Below are 18,580 nucleotides of genomic sequence, written 5' to 3'. Positions count from 1 at the left end.
TGACTTTGGGATATTTCTTGGACAATAAGTTAGAATAGATTGGGACTAAAAAATTATTCTTAGAGAAATATTTAATACTTAGTTATTATTTGTTAAAAAAATATTAATGTAATATGAAATAAAAGTTTTTATTTATTTGTAGTGAGAAAAAATTGCTCTCACTGTAGATAAGAATAAAACATTTATTTCAACATATTATATATAATAATTTTTATGCTGTCGAATTCCCAAACTATAAAACACATATAAAGTTTGTAACATGCATTTTATCTGATTTAATGTGAAAAATTTACTTGTGACTTATATGATTTTTTAAATTATAAATATTTTTTAAGGTCTCTAGTAGCAGAGTATGATTTTTTGAATTATAAATATTTTTTAAGGTCTCTAGTAGCAGAGTATGATTTTTTGAATTATAAATATTTTTTAAGATCTCTAGTGGCAGAGGAGACATCAGGAGACCCAATTTTGTAGTCTTTTCGCTAATTTATGATAAAACTACATTTAAAAAAAAATCAACCCATAATTTAGGTTAGTTAAGCCACTTTTTATCTTTCTAATCTTAAGTTTTTATGTAAATTTACATGTTTTTCCTCATAAATATACAAAATCATGTTTTTGGGTTCAGTGATTATTTTAATATCAGTTTCATTCTAACAAAAACATCCTGTATTAACCAAGGTGAAAATGCAAATTCTAAACCCTAAACCATAACATATACCCTAAACCCTGCTACACCTCTACACCTACTCCTAAACAGAATCCCTAAACCCAACCCAAAACCCTAAACAAAATCCCTAAACCCTAAACATTATGTCCCAAACCATCACCCTAAACCCTATCACACAAATCTTACAATAAGCTCACCATTATATATATATATATATATATATATTATAAGTAAGAAGCCCAGATAGAAAAACCAAAAAAGATAAATATATTATATAGAAAATGAAAGTGAGATCATGTGTTGCTGAGTCAGAGATTCCCTTGGTGATGGATGATAGCATGGGATGAATTGTGTAAATAAGCCAAATGCTTTTGAGGCAGCCAACTTAACATTCATTCATTCACTCATTAATGAGCATAGGGATTCCAACACCTTCTTTGTCCTTCCCCCACTTTCATTGACTTAATTCTTCCCTTTTTCATGGATGCATCAAAACTTCATCATTTAATTTTTCCCTCTTTGGTGGTGTGGTTACTATTCTACCTTTAATATAAATTAATTAAAATAAAAAATAATAACAAATATAAATTTTTTTATATTAATAGATTAATGAGTAATTCTTACCTTCAACCTTGTCACATATTTGGACCATTTTTGTAGTAAATATATAAATAAAATAGAAGTGTCTATTTTTTTTTTATACAGGGCTTGCAGTACTTTGCTCGGTTTAGTTTGTAGATTGTGACTTCTTAGAAAAAAATTAATTAAAGACTGAAAATATAAAAATTAAAATTGAATTAAATTATTTTTTAAATGTATTTATAATCCGAGTTTAACCTAGGAATGGGGGTGGAGCGGGGCGGGGCGGGGAATGGGATCCCCGTCCCCATCCCCGCTCTCCACGCGAGGATTCTCGGTTAAAATTCCACTGGGAGAAAAAAATCCTCCCCAGCTCACTCCCCGCAGGGATCTCCCCACTGAGAATTCGCCCTGCCCAAAACATTAATATAAAAATTTTTCATAAATAACTATAATATTTAACGTTTTGATATTCATACACGTCTTAAAGATCTATATATCTGATTGAAAAATAAAAAAATATAATGTATGATGAAAAATCTGACAAACGAATGGATATTTGAATAAAAATATAATCTTTATATGTAGCAACAGCATGGATATTTGACTAGATAAATTACAATTACCTAATTATCCAATTCATTTAAAATTAAATAAATAATTAGTTTTTATGAATATTAGAAATTTGAAAATTAGAAGTTTGAATTTTTAATTTTTGTAGATATATTATATAATAATTTTATTAAAATATTTTAAGATTTTTATTAAATAAATATGTTTTAATGAAATATATAAATTTAAATAGTTAATAAGTTGTATGAAATAATTGTGAGTTACATAATAATAATAACTAAAAATATTAACAAATAAATATTTATTGATTATATATATATATAATATTATGTTAATGTTGAAATAATATTTAATAAATATATTAAAAATATATAATATATTTTTTAGGGAATGCATGGGGAGTGGGCGGGGAGACCATTCCCTCAGCTCCGCCCGCTAGGCGGGAGGAATTTTTCCCGCTCCCCTGCTGAGGGATGTTCTGAATCTCGCCCTGTCAGGGTCAGAACCCTGGGAGCAGGGATTCCCACTCCCATTCCCTAGTTTAACCCTAAACAATGAAATGGTAAAGATTTATTTAATGAGTTAAAAGTTCCGTATAATAAATACCAAGGTTTATTATTTATGTATTAAAATAAATAAATAGGTTTCTTTGTAATTTGAGTTGTATAAAATAAAATAGAGGGTGTTTTGTAAATTTTCATATATTATTAACCTAAGTAATGGGATTAATTAATATATTTTTATAATGGAGGTGAGAAGATCATATGTAATAAATTATATTTTTAGGGTTATACAAACAAAGACCATTAATTTATCAGACATCTTCTTGTACTGCCTAGCACATGTTTGTACTTTTATAATACAAAAAAAACATACTTTGATGTTATAATTAATAATTTATTGAGTATATAAATATAATACGAAAGAATCAATGATATGTTTTTTTTCAACATAAATAAACATAGGACAATAATTTAGATCTCAATCTTTCACATGTGAAACATAACATGATTCCCAATATATATATATTATTTTTTAATTAAATATATTTATCACAATTTTTATTAAGGGTTGGTGGTGTAGTTGAAAATGCAAATTTGAATATCTGTTTACATAAAGTAAGAGCATAGATGTGTTGAAAGATTAACTCTATATCTGTATATGCTCTTGACCTCATTTGTCGAAATTTTGTGAAAAAAATCATAACTTTATATTTTATAATTACCAAATAATATGTAATTTATGAATTAACTATAAAAGAATCACATGTTATCAACTAAAGGGTCACTGAAAAGTGATTGTTAAAAATGTGATTAAAAGAATATATTATATATTATAAGATAAGATAAATTAGTAAAAAAAATTTCGGGGGTAAAAAAAGGTCTTTCTTCAAGTCCATCAACTTTTGCTCAAAAGGGAAGGCTCTTGTCCTTGTATTATTTCAAACTAGAAAACTTTAAAGTCTCTTTACAATGAAACATATCAAATGGATGAGTTTGTTCATGTAAAGACATTCCACTAGTTGTGAAATAATTAATAATAATAATGATGATGATAATAAAGAAAAGCTACTTTTCTTAATACTTTTTATAAAGTTAAATAAAGAGATAATTTAAATAAGGACAAAAGTATACGATGATCAAGCTAAGTAAATTGTCGGTCATGTGTACTTTAAAATCGGTGATCAATTACAGAAGTTTTTTAATTAACTAAAACTCTATTTAAAATTTTCAGCAAATGATCAATTTAATAAATGGTTTATGAAAATTAACATTATCTAATTATGTCATTATCACCTAAAGTGAAAATTTAGCAAAGTTTATAGTTAATTTGATTTGGAAACATCAATTACATTCTTTTAATTTGAAGACCAATAAGAAAAACATGAATTAAAATAAATAAATAAATAAATAGAAAACTAGTCTAAAGATAAGAAACATAGAACTTAATGTCATCTAAGTTTCTAAAATTGTTTATTAATGAAAGATGATGTCTTTTCTTTCTTCCTTTTTTCTTTTTTTTTTTGTTAATTCCATTCAATTCATGTTTTGTTATAATAAGTAGTACATATATATAATTGAACAAAAATTATTTTTAGGAAAATTTTGCATATATGAATTTATTTTATAGAGACTCACACCAAAAAACAAACCTAAAAAATAATAAAATAATTGGTAGATGGAAACCCTATAATTATAGGATATTTTTTATGCATATAAACCCATATAAAAGCTTACTATTACAAATATACCCTGCTAAGAATCATTTTTGCATATTTGCCCTAATAAAAATCAAATATTCAATGTATTGTTTGCAGTAAAAGTATCAGCCCCCTTTTTTTTCTTTTTTTTTTGAAAATTTATTATTTATTCCTCTCTCTAATCCATATAACATGGTAAAATTAAACTTTAATGGGAAAAAGACACTAAATTTTATTATTTATTTATTTATTTATTTTTTTGGGTGCTTTCTAATGGACAAAAGTCACAAAACCATGGTTTGTTCCAGAGTACATTAATGGAGAAGGAATGGGGGGGGCTCCACACTACCATTCGCTCCACACTATCCGATGATGCTTTCTGCATGAAAATCATCGGCTTTGTACCTTCGAGTTTTTCTATGGTGGTGGAGAAGAGCTGGAGAGATTGAGAGGTTCCTCTTCTTCTTCTTCTTCTTCTTCTTTTTCTTCAGAGCTAATCCACTGGTATGCAGAATGTGGTGATGTTCTAATTGTTTTTTTTTAAAGTGTTTGTTGGATTTGATGCTTGTTTCTTTTGGGATATGATGCATGAGTGAGATGGAAGTGATTTGGTGATGGAGTGTTTGGATGGTTGTAAAAAGATGGGATTTTTAATTGGTTTCTGTTGGATTTGGAGTTCATGGGGATTGGATCAGTGAAAAATATTGAACTCATTGGAAGTTTGTGAGCATGAATAGTTATTATATTTTATTTTATTTTATTTTTTAAAGTATCATCTGTGAAATGCTTGGATTTTGGTTGATTACTTATTTGGGGTAGTTAAGTAGAGCTTTTCACTTAGTTATTGTTTGTTCTGATGATTTTATTATCATTCTTTATTTAAGCTTATTGTTTTTGCTTCTTCACTGCCACTCAATCAGTTGTTACCTTTAGATAGATCAAATTATGTCATGGTCTTACTCTAAAAATCAGAGAAAGTATCAGAATGATATTGGTATCATGTAGTGTGAAATGGGGCACTCTTATGGAGCTTATTTGTTCAAGTTTGAAGAAAAGTACTAGAGAAAAAGATGGAAAATTTTATGCATTTTGGTTGTTATTCTTGTAGTACATGCTGTAATGGTCCATATAAATATATGCATTAATAGAAGAAGATCCATTTTCGGTTTGTTTAATCATGTCTAATGGTTGTAGGTATTTGGACTTTTATACATCTACTTTTCATATGAATTTGATTTTTGAATGTTGTATTTATTGAATGATATAAAAAAATCTAGTAAGACTTCTGAATTTGATGTTTAATTGTTCTTTGTAACAGGATTTATACAGTTTTCAGAACTTTTGAGAACCTATTTTCAGGACTGGAGGTTGATGTATAACTGTTTCTGCTAGAATGGGAACTTCAAGCTCGAAGATCGAAGATGATAAGGCTCTTGCATTATGTAGAGAAAGAAAACGTCTTGTAAGGCAGGCTCTTGATGGAAGATGTTTGCTTGCAGATGCGCATGTTTCTTATATTCAGTCTCTCAGAAACACTGGAACTGCACTTAGAAAATTTGTAGACCCTGAAAGTCCTACAGAATCCTATTTGAACACATCAGCATCTGTGAGACTTGAACCTCTTGCTTCAGCTGAAATTTCGGCTTTGTTATTCTCAAAATCATCCTCATCTTTCTCAAGACATATGGAGATGGTGGAGTCAATTTCTCCAGTTCCTTCACGAATCAATTCAGTGCAGTTTCGTGAGGATCATATGAAAGCTGGCAGAAGTTTCTCTATGACGGTCGAGGAGAAACCTCCAATCCCCGTAACAGCAACTCTCCAAACTGAGGACAATTCTCAGAAGGACACAGTATCACAATCAGAGGAGAATTTAGCTACTGAAACTACGCAAATCCTTGAAAGTCCACCATGGGATTATTTTAAAACTCCCCATTCGGTTGAGAACCAGTACTCCTTTCAAGATGGACATTGTTTGTACCATGAGCTTGACAATGGTGGTTATGTCAAGCGGCTCAGAGAAGAGGAAGGCAGTCTTGGATTGGAAGAGGAGGGTGAAAATGCCTCCACAAATGCAAGGGAGGACATTGCAGATTCAGAAGAGGATTTTGACGAACCATCTACTGCACCATTAGTTCGAATATTCAGAAACAGGAATGAAGTTTTAGATTCCAATTCAGTCGAGGAATCTCCGATGGGTGTATCCATGGAAACTGTTGTTTTGGAAACTGAAACTGAACAGCGAAATGAGCAGCAGACCAGTACTAATAATGGCTTCCATGATGAAAACTCTTCAATTTCAACACCAAAAGCAACACCTTCTGTTGCTGTACATCCTGTGAATGGAAATGGTAAAGAACAGTCTTCTGCAAATATTATTGCAGCAGAGGTCTTCCTGTCATGCATGAGGGAAATTGAAATTTTGTTTCTAAGGGCTTCTGAATCTGGGAAGGAAGTCCCAAGGATGCTCGAGGCAAACAAAGTGAACTTCCGCCCTTTGTTCACTGATGATAAAGGTCTGCTCTAGATACGTCTCATGTAAATTTGTTTGCATTATGATCATCCGCAATTTATATCTTATAACATGTCAGAAAAATCAGTCAAACAATACGCTTATTTCCACATTTTCTTTATTTGCGAGACCATGATTTTCTTTTTCTTTTTTGGTGCAGCTCACAAGTCAGGGGCATCAAATTTTCTGACATCTTGTCTCAGCTGTTGTTGGGAAGATGTTCATCTTCCTGAGGGTGAGCCCCTCATTATTTCTGCACAATAAAATTAGGCTCATGTGCATTGTGATTTTTTTACCAGACTGCAATTTTCTGTTTATGACACCTGAATGAAGGTTGACTTGATTATCTTCAATTACTTGTATTAAATTTGCACCCAGTTATGCATTTTCTTTCTTTCCAAAGATTAACAGAATCATTTTAGCCATCAAATTTCTGATCTCATGGCACTTATACTATTTGTGGTTATATGTAGAAACTGCTCCAAGTGAAGTGAATGCCTTAACTTTCCATAGATCAGCTTCATCACTGTCATCATCATCAAGAAACTTTACCGGGGTGACTTCAAAAGGTGATGTCGAGGACTTTGGTAATAATATCTTCAGCAGCGTATGCATGACTTCAGGCAGTCATGCCTCAACACTAGATAGGCTTTATGCATGGGAGAGAAAACTTTGCGATGAAGTCAAGGTACACATTTCTTTCCAAATGCTTTGATATGGAATCCTTTCAACTGATTCTGAAAAAAAAAAAATTGTTTATTGATTGACTTGGTGCTTCCCTCAGAGAGTTTGAATGTTCTGTTACCACTGTGTCTAAATTTGAATCCCTGAATTTAACACTGATTGTTCAGCGATATTAATATGAGCCAATGGTGCTGTTTGATTTGAGTTTCTTGCATATGGTCATTAGTGTGAAGCTAGTTTGCAGGGTATTGGTTTTTTAAATGAATCTATATTTTTTAACTATCCAGTTGTTTAATTTGGAAAGTTTTAATGTTCTTCAGGCGAGTGGCATCATTCGTAAGAAATACGAGATGAAATGTAAGTTGCTCAGAAGTCAGGAGTCCAAAGCAGAAAGCCCTTATAAGATTGACAAAACCCGCGCAATGGTGAAGGACTTGCATTCAAGAATTATAGTTGCACTCCACAGAATTGATACAATATCAAAGAAAATTGAGGAATTGAGAGATAAAGAGCTCCAACCACAACTCGAGGAATTAATCGGCGGGTATGTATTCAAACCCTTTGTACGCCACTTGTAAATAGAGATTGCATGCAAACCAAATAAGGAAATCTCTTACATTGAATTTAATATGATGAAAAGTGTTCTTCTTCTACTTCTTACACGCAGATTAACAAGAATGTGGGAAACAATGCTCAACTGTCATAAACATCAGCACAACATTATAATGTCAGTGTGCAACAATGGCAGCTCTAGTATCTCGGTAAAACCAGAATCTCATCGGCAAGCTATTCTCCTTCTTGAGTTTGAGCTGAATTCTCTCGGCTTGAGCTTCACCCAATGGATCTCGGCTCACAAATCCTACTTAGAATCGATAAACGAGTGGCTCCTCAAATGTGTGTACCCTTTACAGCAAAAGTCTTCAAAGAAAGGAAAATATCTAAAGTTTTCACCGCGAAATGATGGGGCTCCACCAATCTTTGTGACATGCGGGGACTGGTTAGCATTCCTTAAAGATAAGAATTTTCCAGTGGGCGATGTGGATACTGCTATACAAAATTTGCTTACAATTACAGCCAAATTCTTGCCGAATCAAGAGAAAGGTCATGGTAATAAAAGCAAACCTGTAGAAGACATTCAAATGAATGAGACAACAGATAAAGTTATCTGGAATATCGACAATTTTCAATCTAGTCTTGTGGTACTTCTAGATCAGCTGAAGATATTCAGCGAAACCTCACTCGAGAAGTATGTAGTCCTCCAGAAGTCCATTGATTCTGCTCGCCGTGCTTATGAAAATTAATTGGATGTGAGTTTGATCAGTTTTTTCGTATTGTTGTCTTGAAGATGAAAAAGCAGTGATTACATTGGGTATATGTGAATTCGACATGAAAATTACATAGTAATTCAGATGAATTTTTTCACCTTGTAAATTAATTAGGTGAATAAAGTGGGATTATGATGATGACTGTATGTAATTCCTGGAATAAACACTTGCATAGCTTTGATATTACTTTGAAATGATCAAATGGTTGTGTTTGTTGGCTCATAGTAATAGATGCATTAATTTTTCTTGTTTTGGTATAATTTGAAGTGATTTTCATAGTATGAAAAAGTTCATGTTCAGTGATTATTTGAATATTGGGTTACTTTTTAGTAGGTCACTTAACTATAGTCTTGTTTTATTTTGGTAACCAAACTTCATATTGCATCAAAATGGTCATTCACTTTTGTTTTTGTTTTATCTGGCTGTCATTTGATTGATTCGAGAACCAAATAGCTGATGTGGTTGCTGGAAAATCTGTCTCAGCTCCCTTGTGACACATCAATGATCTTATTTTGTTTGTCCACATCACCCAAGTTATCCACCTCAGCCAAAAGCCTCCATGTCACACGTCGGAGCAAGGGTCATCTCCTTCTCCATTTCAAAGAGACAAGGCGAGCGGGGAGGACAAAGGCTTGCATCGATTAGTGCAGAGGAGCAAGAGAAATTTGGCCGAACGTGATGGCAGTGAACTGGGAGATAGTACCAGCTGGGGAGGAAACTGGTACTATCTCCCAGAGTGGCAAAATCAATGATGGAAAGAGGGGCAGACTAAAGAATGAGTCTGTTATCCTGACATGGAAAGGAGATATAAGGTAGAGCAATGGAAGAAGAAGGGTAGAGCATTAAGAAGAGAGTTATAGGCTTGGATCATAAGTAGCAGAGAAGCTCCAACAAGCATCTCCTGAGACTTGAATCAAGAGGGAGGTTTCCTTTCAATTATCTTACTGCTTGTTGAGTGTGTTTTAACTTTTAAGTTGGATCTATGGATCTGCTAAGCTCTTTGGTTAATTACCTTTGTTTGGTTATTTCTTATTGTTAGTGTTGGATTGTTGAAGTGAACATAGGTTGATCTATTGATTACCCTGGAATGTGTTAGGATTTATTAGATCTGCAGTTTTCCACTATTTCATTGAATTTTCAGTGATGAATGAATGTTTTTCGATGGAGATTTGTCATTGATTATGGATTTTCAATTGAAAGATTAATTCCCTAATGCATCCTCAACTAATAATTGAGTTCATTCATTACGGAAACACCATTCTACTATAAGTTTTTTGTTTTTAGTCCCTTCATGCATTGGTTTTCAACTTTGAAATACAAGTTATGTCAAGTTAAGTACCACGTCCTGGGAGTTTGGATTTAGGGTTTTCTCCTTGTTTCAATTTAAGATCTAAAATGTGATTTAAGTACTACATCTCAGGATTTTGATTGAATGGTGCACATTGATGCCAGTTGCATTCTCCATAATGTTGGATAGCCTGTTTATGCATATGTACTAATGAGACGAGTTGTTTAGTTTGTGTTTCTTTCATAATTATTGTTTTTTTACAAAATTAAAAAAACAGACAAAATAAAGAACAAAAGAGTACAGAAATGCACAAATTACGGTGGTTTTAAACCATGAATAATTAAAGCATGCACTTGCACACCTTCTACTTGTTTATTAGGTGTCTTGTGAAGAAAAATGATATAATGGTACTTCATGTGATATATATATATATATATATATATATATATGTTGGAGTAGATATTGCCACATAATTAAATAATACCAAAATCAATGGTCAAACAACATGTTTCAACATGATTTAACCCCACTCTATAATTAACTTATATAGTGCAACTTTTATGCTGATTGAATTTAGCATAAAAGTAAACTTATACCAGCCATGTTTTTCTTTTGTCTTGAAATAGAGATTTAAGCACATGAGAAGATATTTGTTAATTAAACGGGAGAAAACTTTATTTAATTGCTCTCATATAATCAATTTACCTCTTTGGTCCCTCTAATATAATTTATTCCTAGAAGATTCCTCTATTTTAACATTTAAAAAATATAAATCCCTCCTAGGGACTTTCTAGGAACAAATTATATTAAAGGGATGGACTTACATGTCCCAAATATTAAAATAGATGGACCTAATAGGGACAAATCATATTAGAGGGATCAAAAGGACAAATTGACTATATTAGAGGGACTAAATTAAGTATCCTACTTTAATTAAACCATTAGAGGGATCAAAGTGATAAATTGACCATATTAAAGAGACTAAATCAAGTATCCTACTTGAATTAAACCATTAAAAATTAAACATGCACTTGCCCACCATGTGAAAATTTTTTCATGTTAGAGTAGACATTGCCACATAAATAAATAATACCAAAATCAATGCCCAAACAACATGTTTCAGCATAATTTAACCCCACTTTAATTAACTTATGTAGCATCATATTTTTTTGCAGATTGTATTCAAGATAAAAGAAAATTTATACCAGCTCTGTTTTTTTTTTTCTCAAAGTGGCAAATATATTACTTTCTACACATCATATTTTTTATTTTATTTTATTAATTTTTTTTTTATAATTTAGTGTAGCTTAGTTAGTGTTCCTGCTGATTGGATTCACCATTAGTAAAATCTATGCCTGCTATGTTTACCTGCTTATTTTATTCTATTCTAAATTTATTACATTCCTGAAAGTTTACAATGACCCCTTATGATAGCATATGAACATTGAATTTGTTTTTGGATGCATTAAACAGGGGCATTTAGTGCAACCAACATGCCAATTGAATTTGGTATTTGGTTGGCATTAAGGCCTGCTGAAATCAGGAGATATTCATACTACATAAGGACACCATTTAGCCTTCTTTTTTTGTTGTTATGTAAATTAGAAATTTTTCTTTGATTTTTTATATTGGATTGTTAGATTAGATAGTAATGGTTCACGTGTGGAAAGCAATAACTTAATTTTGATTTTCACTCTTTTAATTTTAGTACTCGATGCTGAATTATTTACAATACGTATATATTATATAGTTGATGGTATAGAAAGAATGGCAGGGTATGTAGACTATTGTTGTGTAGACCAAAAATCAAGGCTTGAACTATTTACTGTGACCAAAAAGTTTGAATTCGAAATGAAAAGTGTAGTATTTGGTGGTTGGATGTTCATAGTGAAAATAAAAGACCCAAAAAAAATATAAACAAATTTAAATGCTCTGCCCAATGACTATGAATGTGGATTGTAGTAAAACGATAAATGTATGCATTAGGATTACTAACGCTGGTAATAATTATGTATGTGTTGTTGGTATTAGTGGTGATTATGGAGGTGGTCTTGGTGGTAGTAGTGATCATGGAGATTACCTTAATGCTTAATTGCTTAGGGAAAAGCTAAAAAAATAATAGACGAAGTAAGAACAAGTTGTGTTTCCTGGATGAAGATTTAGAAGATATTTTGACTGGGAGCATTGGTGAGGGAAAAATGGTGGATGAAAAAAAATTAATTTCTATGATCCAGAGTACCGGTTTGGTAAGGATCAGAAGAAATTGAATTATTATAAAATAAATTACAATATTATGATAATATTTTATATTTATAATAATTAACAAAAAGTTTATATATATAAATTTTATTGATACCTCAGCACAAATCCGTTGTCGTCTAGTCCGGTTAGGATATCTGGCTTTCACCCAGGCGACCCGGGTTCAAATCCCGGCAACGGAAACAATTCAAAATTTTTTTGCACAAAAACCTAATTTTCTTCAATAATAGTCAACATACTTCTGTTAAAAAACACTAACTAATACACAGGTGAAAATCAAATAACATGACAACTTCCAGTAATCTGGTGACAAAATTGTATCATTTTCGCCGGGCGGATGGTAACATTGAAAGGTTTAAGCCTCTTCAGTGTAATGCAAGCACCTTGTTGACAGGATCGGCCTCAAAACCGTGCACTCTGAGCCGATAGATGCATGTCTGATTTGAGTTTCCATGGTTGGAGGTGACCTCCAACCGAACAGTGTCAACAACAATCATAGTATGAGGATCAATGTCGAATGTTTGCACATTGTTCTTCTCAAGATCATATTCGAAATCTAAAAGCTGCTGCACCATTGACTGAGCTTTGTTGATCTCGCCAGTGACCTCTGATTGAATCCATCCATACACCCGACCTTTCTTCGGGGCAGCAGATCTGTCATGAGAAACACTCTGCGTGTGCCACAAGAAGACATTAGACTTGAACAAAGATGGCATAATTTATAGAGAAATCTCGAGTCCCACACGAAGATTTTACACTTGAAGAAAAGGCTACATAATTTATAGAGAACTAATGACCTTCATAGTTTTCATTATGTACTTCTATTTTACTGTTTTTGTTCGGCACTACCACAATTGACAAGTATGCAGCAAAAAATGGGAAGCATACAAGAAACTTGAAATGAGATAATTATGACACGGAACAAACAGTTTTAGTCTTGGTTTTCTATCCAATTCTGTTTGTGTGAAGTTTGGCTAGATTAACCAATGCTTGCATAATATGGCTCACGCTTAAATGTAAAACAACATGAACCAGAGTTTGTTGTGTGACAGTAAAACAAAGAATATTACTTGGTGAAAGTTACCAGAATGTGTAGTAAGAAAAGAGGAAAGAAAACGCATATCTCACATAAAATTAAATTTAACAGTTACAATTTGGCTTATTTTATGGAAAAAAGGTCTTAGAATATAATAGCTATGAATTTTTATCATAAAAAATACATACATAACCATAGAATAAATACAAAGTCCTTTATACTTGCTACTTGAAAGATACATGACTTTCAACTCTTAACAATCAAAAGCACAAATTACAGTTTATATCAGAGTCCAACTGGAACAAAACATATATTTGCATGAGCCAATCAAAGAACCAAGAGAGGAATGTTTGTTTTAAGAAATTGTCCTCCAAGCCACATCGCCCTTATGTTTGCATTCGAGGTTGCTAATTTGTTTAGCTCAAAAAACAGGGCTAAATTTACTCTCTCTTCTAAAGTAAATACCATAGGCACTGGGCATAAGGTAGGAAGATGGGTAAAAGTAGATTAGCTATTCTACCGGTTAATGCTGATTTCTTCGGGCCATTTCCTGTTTCGTAAGGAATCCAGATAAGAAATTTATATCCCATTTATCCCCAAACTAAACCCATGGTCTGAGAAGAGGCAGCATCTAGATGAGCATCAAAAATCAAATACCAGCTTTGCTTAAAACTCATATCAATCACATCCTTCAAATACAGACAAAGCTCTTGTTTAAAAAATCATAGCTCCAAAAATGCTTCTAAATAAATGTTGCTGTACATTAATGTCACAAGAAAATGTAAAATGCCTAAAAAAAACCCCAAATGAGCAACAGCAGAAAGGTTTCAGCTAGAGTCAGTCATTTGGGCACACCATGTAAAATCAGATGTAACTTGAGAATAAAGTTCAATTGCTATATCACTCTAGTTCCAATTATAATTCCATGTGATATGACAACATAGAAGGCAAATTAGTGAACTTTTCCTTGGGATTGGAAAAATGGGTAAGGGATATCTTTTCATTAAAAACTTTGATTGATTTTGTCAAGGAAATACAATCAAGAAGTAATCTTCTATTCTGTAGTGAAAAAGGATCATGACTATATTAGCACACAAACATAAAGCATGTCAATAATTAACATGGCACATCAAAACTGCTCTTGAAGAAGATAGTCACCACAGAATTATAAATTTAATGATCTTAAAAAATCTACTTACATCAAAGGCCATACATAGTAAAAAAATATTATTACATTACCTCAAATATTTAAATTAAAAAAAAAAAAACTCAGTCAAAGTTACTTCTGGCTAGAGGTGTCACATTAAGCTAATAACATGTTCTAAACCTTAACAAGACTGTTAACATACTACTCATTCTTTTAAATGTTGTCTTCCTAATTAACAATTTGCCCACTATAAAAAGGGGGGAAAAACCTGAAGTGACCCATATATTTTCTATGTCAACACTACTAAGTTCACAATGAAGATAGTAAGAACAAAACTCAAGATTGATTAAATATTTCCAGTGCATGGATGCGGTAACAAGTAAGACGAGAAATACCTCAGAGACATGCTCTAATGTGATTGCCTCAATAAAAACCGCAGTTCTGAGTTTGATGTCTACAAATCCAGTGCTTCCTTTCAATGCAAAACACTGGCCAGGCTCTCCAAAACTTGGCTCCAACATTTTCTTGGCATTCTGATGAATATGATTCCTACCCCAGACTCTAAGCCAACTGGAAGGTCTTCCAAAAAAACCAGGTTCTGAATGTCCAACAATCCTAGCACCACCAGAAGCTAAAGCATAATCAGGCCTTCCTATCCCATCAGCAGCATGCCTCTCAATCTCTTTTTCAACAATAGCCTTTGCTAAAACCCTTACTTCATCCAAACTGACATCATTACCACTACCATCAAAATTTCTACTCTTTTTCAACTCATTCCAAAACCTCTCAAATTCTTCCTTCGACAGAAGTCCCATTTCTTTCAGCTCACCTAATGACCTGCCCAAACTGTTGGTTCTACCTTCCAGCTCCTTCAACTCATTCTCAATAAGAACAGCCCTCTCCTCAATTTCCTTTTTCAAGTCCCTCTTCACAAGCCCAATACCATTTTCAATTTTCTTATCCAGAACTTCTAACTGGACCTGCAACATCGCTGTCATCTTCTTTACAGAAGACTCAAGGTTAGAAACCTGGCTCTCATAATCCAATGAAGCAAATGGAGAATGGCCATTATATTCAGCTCTATTAGTCCCACCACCCATGTATAGTCTGCCCCAACCCACAGAAGAGCTGCGAGAAGGAGCAAAATCTTTGTGACAATACTTAAAATAGTATGCCACATGTTTCTCCTATGTCTTGACACCCTTCTGCTAGGTGGAGAAATAACAATGTTGCCTGGGCTAGTGAAATTTCCAACATTAGCTGCCGACATGGTAGAATCTAATACTTGTCGAGTTCCTCCAAAAAAAACAACCTAAAATGATGAGACAATAAACAAGTAGAAGAATAAATAAACATCAAATAATTCCAACAGAAACCGGTATATCACCGATGAAGCCAAAATATTAGATTTTCAATTTTAGAAAAAGTTAACATGAATGAGGGCAGGACTCGCGCTCACACTCTAAAGCCTCTTATTGTAAGAAGGATGCTAATACCTCTCTTTCTTGGTCATAGGACTAAGACCAATTGTATACAGAGGAAAATTTTTCATCTTCAAGAAAGTTGTTTACTTTCATCAGATTTGTCAAGATGGAAGTTCAATCTCATCAGCACAAAAACACAAATGTTATTGAATTGCAGTAAAAGTGATGAATCTAATATAGAAAATAAACAAATTTAATTTACATTACCAATCGTAGCAATAAATCTTCTCCGAGATTTTACAATCTAGTTTGCATTCCATATTCAATATAAATGCAAACAACCAAACATCTAAAAGAAAACACTCCTCTATGAAAAAACTCAAATCTTTCGGCAAATAGTATAACCATGAGGTTCAAAAGCATCTGTTTTCACTGAGCTCAAGCAAATCCACTGAAAGAAAAAAAAAAAGGGATCAATTCAACACCTTCTCATAGTACAAACCTTAGCAAGCGCCAGACCAAGACCAAAACAGCCTCAAAGAAATCACCAACAAACACAAAGACAAACAACAAAATCTCAAAAAACTCATTAAAAATCCAAAAAAATGGAATAAAAATCAAGAACAAGAATGAAACGGTTGTGCTTCAAATGATTCATATAACCGAATCCAAGAATGGAGTGAGGAGGATACCGTCGAGAGATGAGGCCCGTGCTCCGGCGGCTTCAAGGGCAACGTCGTCGCTGTGAATGCTGAGAATTCGAAATTGGGAGCGCAAAGACGAGTGATTTGGATTTCAATTTCACGAGAAAGAGAATAAAATGGAAAAATAAATGTTCTTCGCGGTCAGACACGGTTGTTGAGATGTATACCGTTTTATTTACGGGTAATTAACTATAAGTCCCTCTATAGTTTGCACATGGCCCAAAAAACCATTTAAGTTTGCTTATCCCTCATATATCTATCCTGTTCAATAAAATCCCCATCGAGTCCACATGTCAATAACGTCTTTTCTCCTTTTTCTTTCGCCGACGAGTTCCTTCGAGAGACATTGCCAACCGGAGTTCTCTTCGCACTCTCAGCTTTCGACCGAAGTTCCGACAAACTCAGTGACCCTTCCTGCAAACCAAAAATCAAGTGAAAAGATAAGGAGAAGTCGCTCAATTTTTTTACAGATTGTTATTTTGTGCTTTTTATGTGTACTTTGTTGGGTTTCTTGTGTAGAATTCAACTTTCAAAGCAATGTTTAGGATGATAATGAGTTTTAGACTTTCCTGTTTATTATTTAGGGTTTTTGGGTTTTTCTATGTAATATGTGTTTCTTTTTGTGTAAAATATCCTCTTTCTCTTTTTGTGTATTATCTGTGTATTATCTGAAGTTCCCACAAACTCAGTGAGCCTTCTTACAAGTCAAAAACCAAGTGAAAAAGGTAAAGAGAAGTCATTCGAGTTTCTGCAGATTGTTATCTGTATGCTTTTCGTGTGTATTTTGTTAGATTTCTGTGTAGAATCTGACTTTCAGCGGTATTTAGAACTATAATGGATTTCAGGCTTTCCTGTGTATTATTTGAGATTTTTGGGTTTTTTTTGTAATGTACACTACCAAAAAGTTGATGTGACTGGGTGAGAGGAAAAGTTGATGTAATTGAGCTAGATGAAATGAAAAGAGGGGTATTTTTGCCATTACAAAGAAAACCGACGGATTTCACGACAGGGATTGAAAAATATATTGTATAAAAATGAGGGACTATATGGGAAATGAAAATGTCAGAGGCACGATAGAGAAAAATGAAATTTTGTAGGGACTTATAAGTAATTTTTTTTTTTATTTAATATTTATATCTATTTTTTTACAAAAAAATTAATTTTTTTAAAAAAATATTTTTATTTCAAAATTTTATTTGTTTGGATTTTTTTAGAGAGATGAGCTATTAATAATAATTATATAAATTTAATAGGAAATTGCAAAATATAGTTTATTTACAGCAACATGTCGCCAAAATTACTTGAACTATGTTAAGAAAATTGATTTTTTTTAATAAAAATGAACAGGCCATTTGTTTTTACAGTGAGATGAAGTTGTCCTCAAAATTCATGCACATGTAGTATATTTAATATTTTCTTATGCTTTTTTTATCTTTGTTGATGAAAAAATAGTAACTATTTAGAAAAAAATAAAGTAAAATTAAATTAAAAAACAGATATTGTTTATACCATCTATGTACACTTCTAACCATTTTACATTTTTTTTGTATTTTACAAATTTGTACAAAAATATATTTATCTCAAATCAAAATATCTAAAATAATATTTTTTTTTTAGAAAGGCGACAAGCGCCGGAACTCATGGACGAACATATGGGGGAGTCACGCTCACCATCGAATTGTGCCTTCACCTTGCGTGAAATGGGGATCGAACTCAGGGAGCCACGCTCGACACTCGAGACGAATACCCTATGTAAAAGATCCGATGCCAGTAAAAAAAATCACTATATTTAACTGAAAGGGTAAAAAAAAATTCAAAAAGTTGTTTAAATATTAGGGCAAAATAGACCACGATTTGATGGTCAATGCCCATTAAAAAAAATTGTAAAATAAACATTTCTTTTCTAGTCCAACTAAAAACATAATAACTTTATAATATTTTATTTATTTCTAAACAGTAGTCAAAAGAATAGATAAAATACTCTAATTGATTCATATATTATCTTAAATGTGACCTTTTGATCCTTTTTATTTTATTTGTTTTTGTAAAGTCCCTCTATTATTTGAATGAGTAAAATCAAATCCCTTGAGTAACGGAAGTTTAATTTTTCATGCATTGAGAGGCCAACATGACATTTAAAAATATATTATATTATTAAAAACATATTAGACATCGCCAA

The 18,580-nt window shown here is 32.4% G+C and overlaps 2 protein-coding genes and 1 non-coding gene across 7 annotated transcripts; 2 read left to right on the top strand and 1 right to left on the bottom strand.

Moving 5' to 3' along the window:
- The first annotated feature begins 4,314 nt into the window (after positions 1 to 4,314).
- LOC120273773 (nitrate regulatory gene2 protein-like) lies at positions 4,315 to 8,767 on the top strand. 3 transcript variants are annotated; one of them, XM_039280477.1, is made up of 6 exons: positions 4,315 to 4,474; positions 5,382 to 6,538; positions 6,695 to 6,769; positions 7,008 to 7,222; positions 7,539 to 7,762; positions 7,886 to 8,767. In XM_039280477.1, exons 2-6 carry the CDS (start codon positions 5,416 to 5,418, stop codon positions 8,517 to 8,519), a joined length of 2,271 nt encoding a protein of 756 aa, XP_039136411.1. In that variant the 5' UTR covers positions 4,315 to 4,474; positions 5,382 to 5,415; the 3' UTR covers positions 8,520 to 8,767. The 3 variants fall into 3 exon arrangements, with proteins under 3 accessions (XP_039136411.1, XP_039136409.1, XP_039136410.1); XM_039280475.1 differs by having other exon boundaries at positions 5,341 to 6,538; XM_039280476.1 differs by having other exon boundaries at positions 4,315 to 4,526; positions 5,341 to 6,538.
- Positions 8,768 to 12,198: 3,431 nt separating this feature from the next.
- TRNAE-UUC lies at positions 12,199 to 12,272 on the top strand. Its single transcript has one exon. It is a non-coding gene; the product is annotated as a tRNA-Glu (tRNA).
- A 28-nt stretch (positions 12,273 to 12,300) lies between these two features.
- LOC120274160 (SUN domain-containing protein 1-like) lies at positions 12,301 to 16,561 on the bottom strand. Of its 3 annotated transcripts, none has more exons than XM_039280924.1 (3): positions 16,390 to 16,561; positions 14,669 to 15,585; positions 12,301 to 12,761 (listed from the first exon to the last, which is right to left on the bottom strand). In XM_039280924.1, exons 2-3 carry the CDS (start codon positions 15,371 to 15,373, stop codon positions 12,456 to 12,458), a joined length of 1,011 nt encoding a protein of 336 aa, XP_039136858.1. In that variant the 5' UTR covers positions 15,374 to 15,585; positions 16,390 to 16,561; the 3' UTR covers positions 12,301 to 12,455. The 3 variants fall into 3 exon arrangements, with proteins under 3 accessions (XP_039136858.1, XP_039136859.1, XP_039136860.1); XM_039280925.1 differs by having other exon boundaries at positions 14,669 to 15,569; XM_039280926.1 differs by lacking the exon at positions 16,390 to 16,561 and adding an exon at positions 16,183 to 16,379 and having other exon boundaries at positions 14,669 to 15,569.
- Between the last annotated feature and the right edge of the window lie 2,019 nt (positions 16,562 to 18,580).

This window comes from Dioscorea cayenensis, chromosome 12, assembly GCF_009730915.1.
Source record: "Dioscorea cayenensis subsp. rotundata cultivar TDr96_F1 chromosome 12, TDr96_F1_v2_PseudoChromosome.rev07_lg8_w22 25.fasta, whole genome shotgun sequence".
NCBI lineage: Eukaryota > Viridiplantae > Streptophyta > Magnoliopsida > Dioscoreales > Dioscoreaceae > Dioscorea > Dioscorea cayenensis.
The sequence above is the reverse complement of the archived record's forward strand: the minus strand, read 5'-3'. Positions and strand labels throughout refer to the sequence as shown.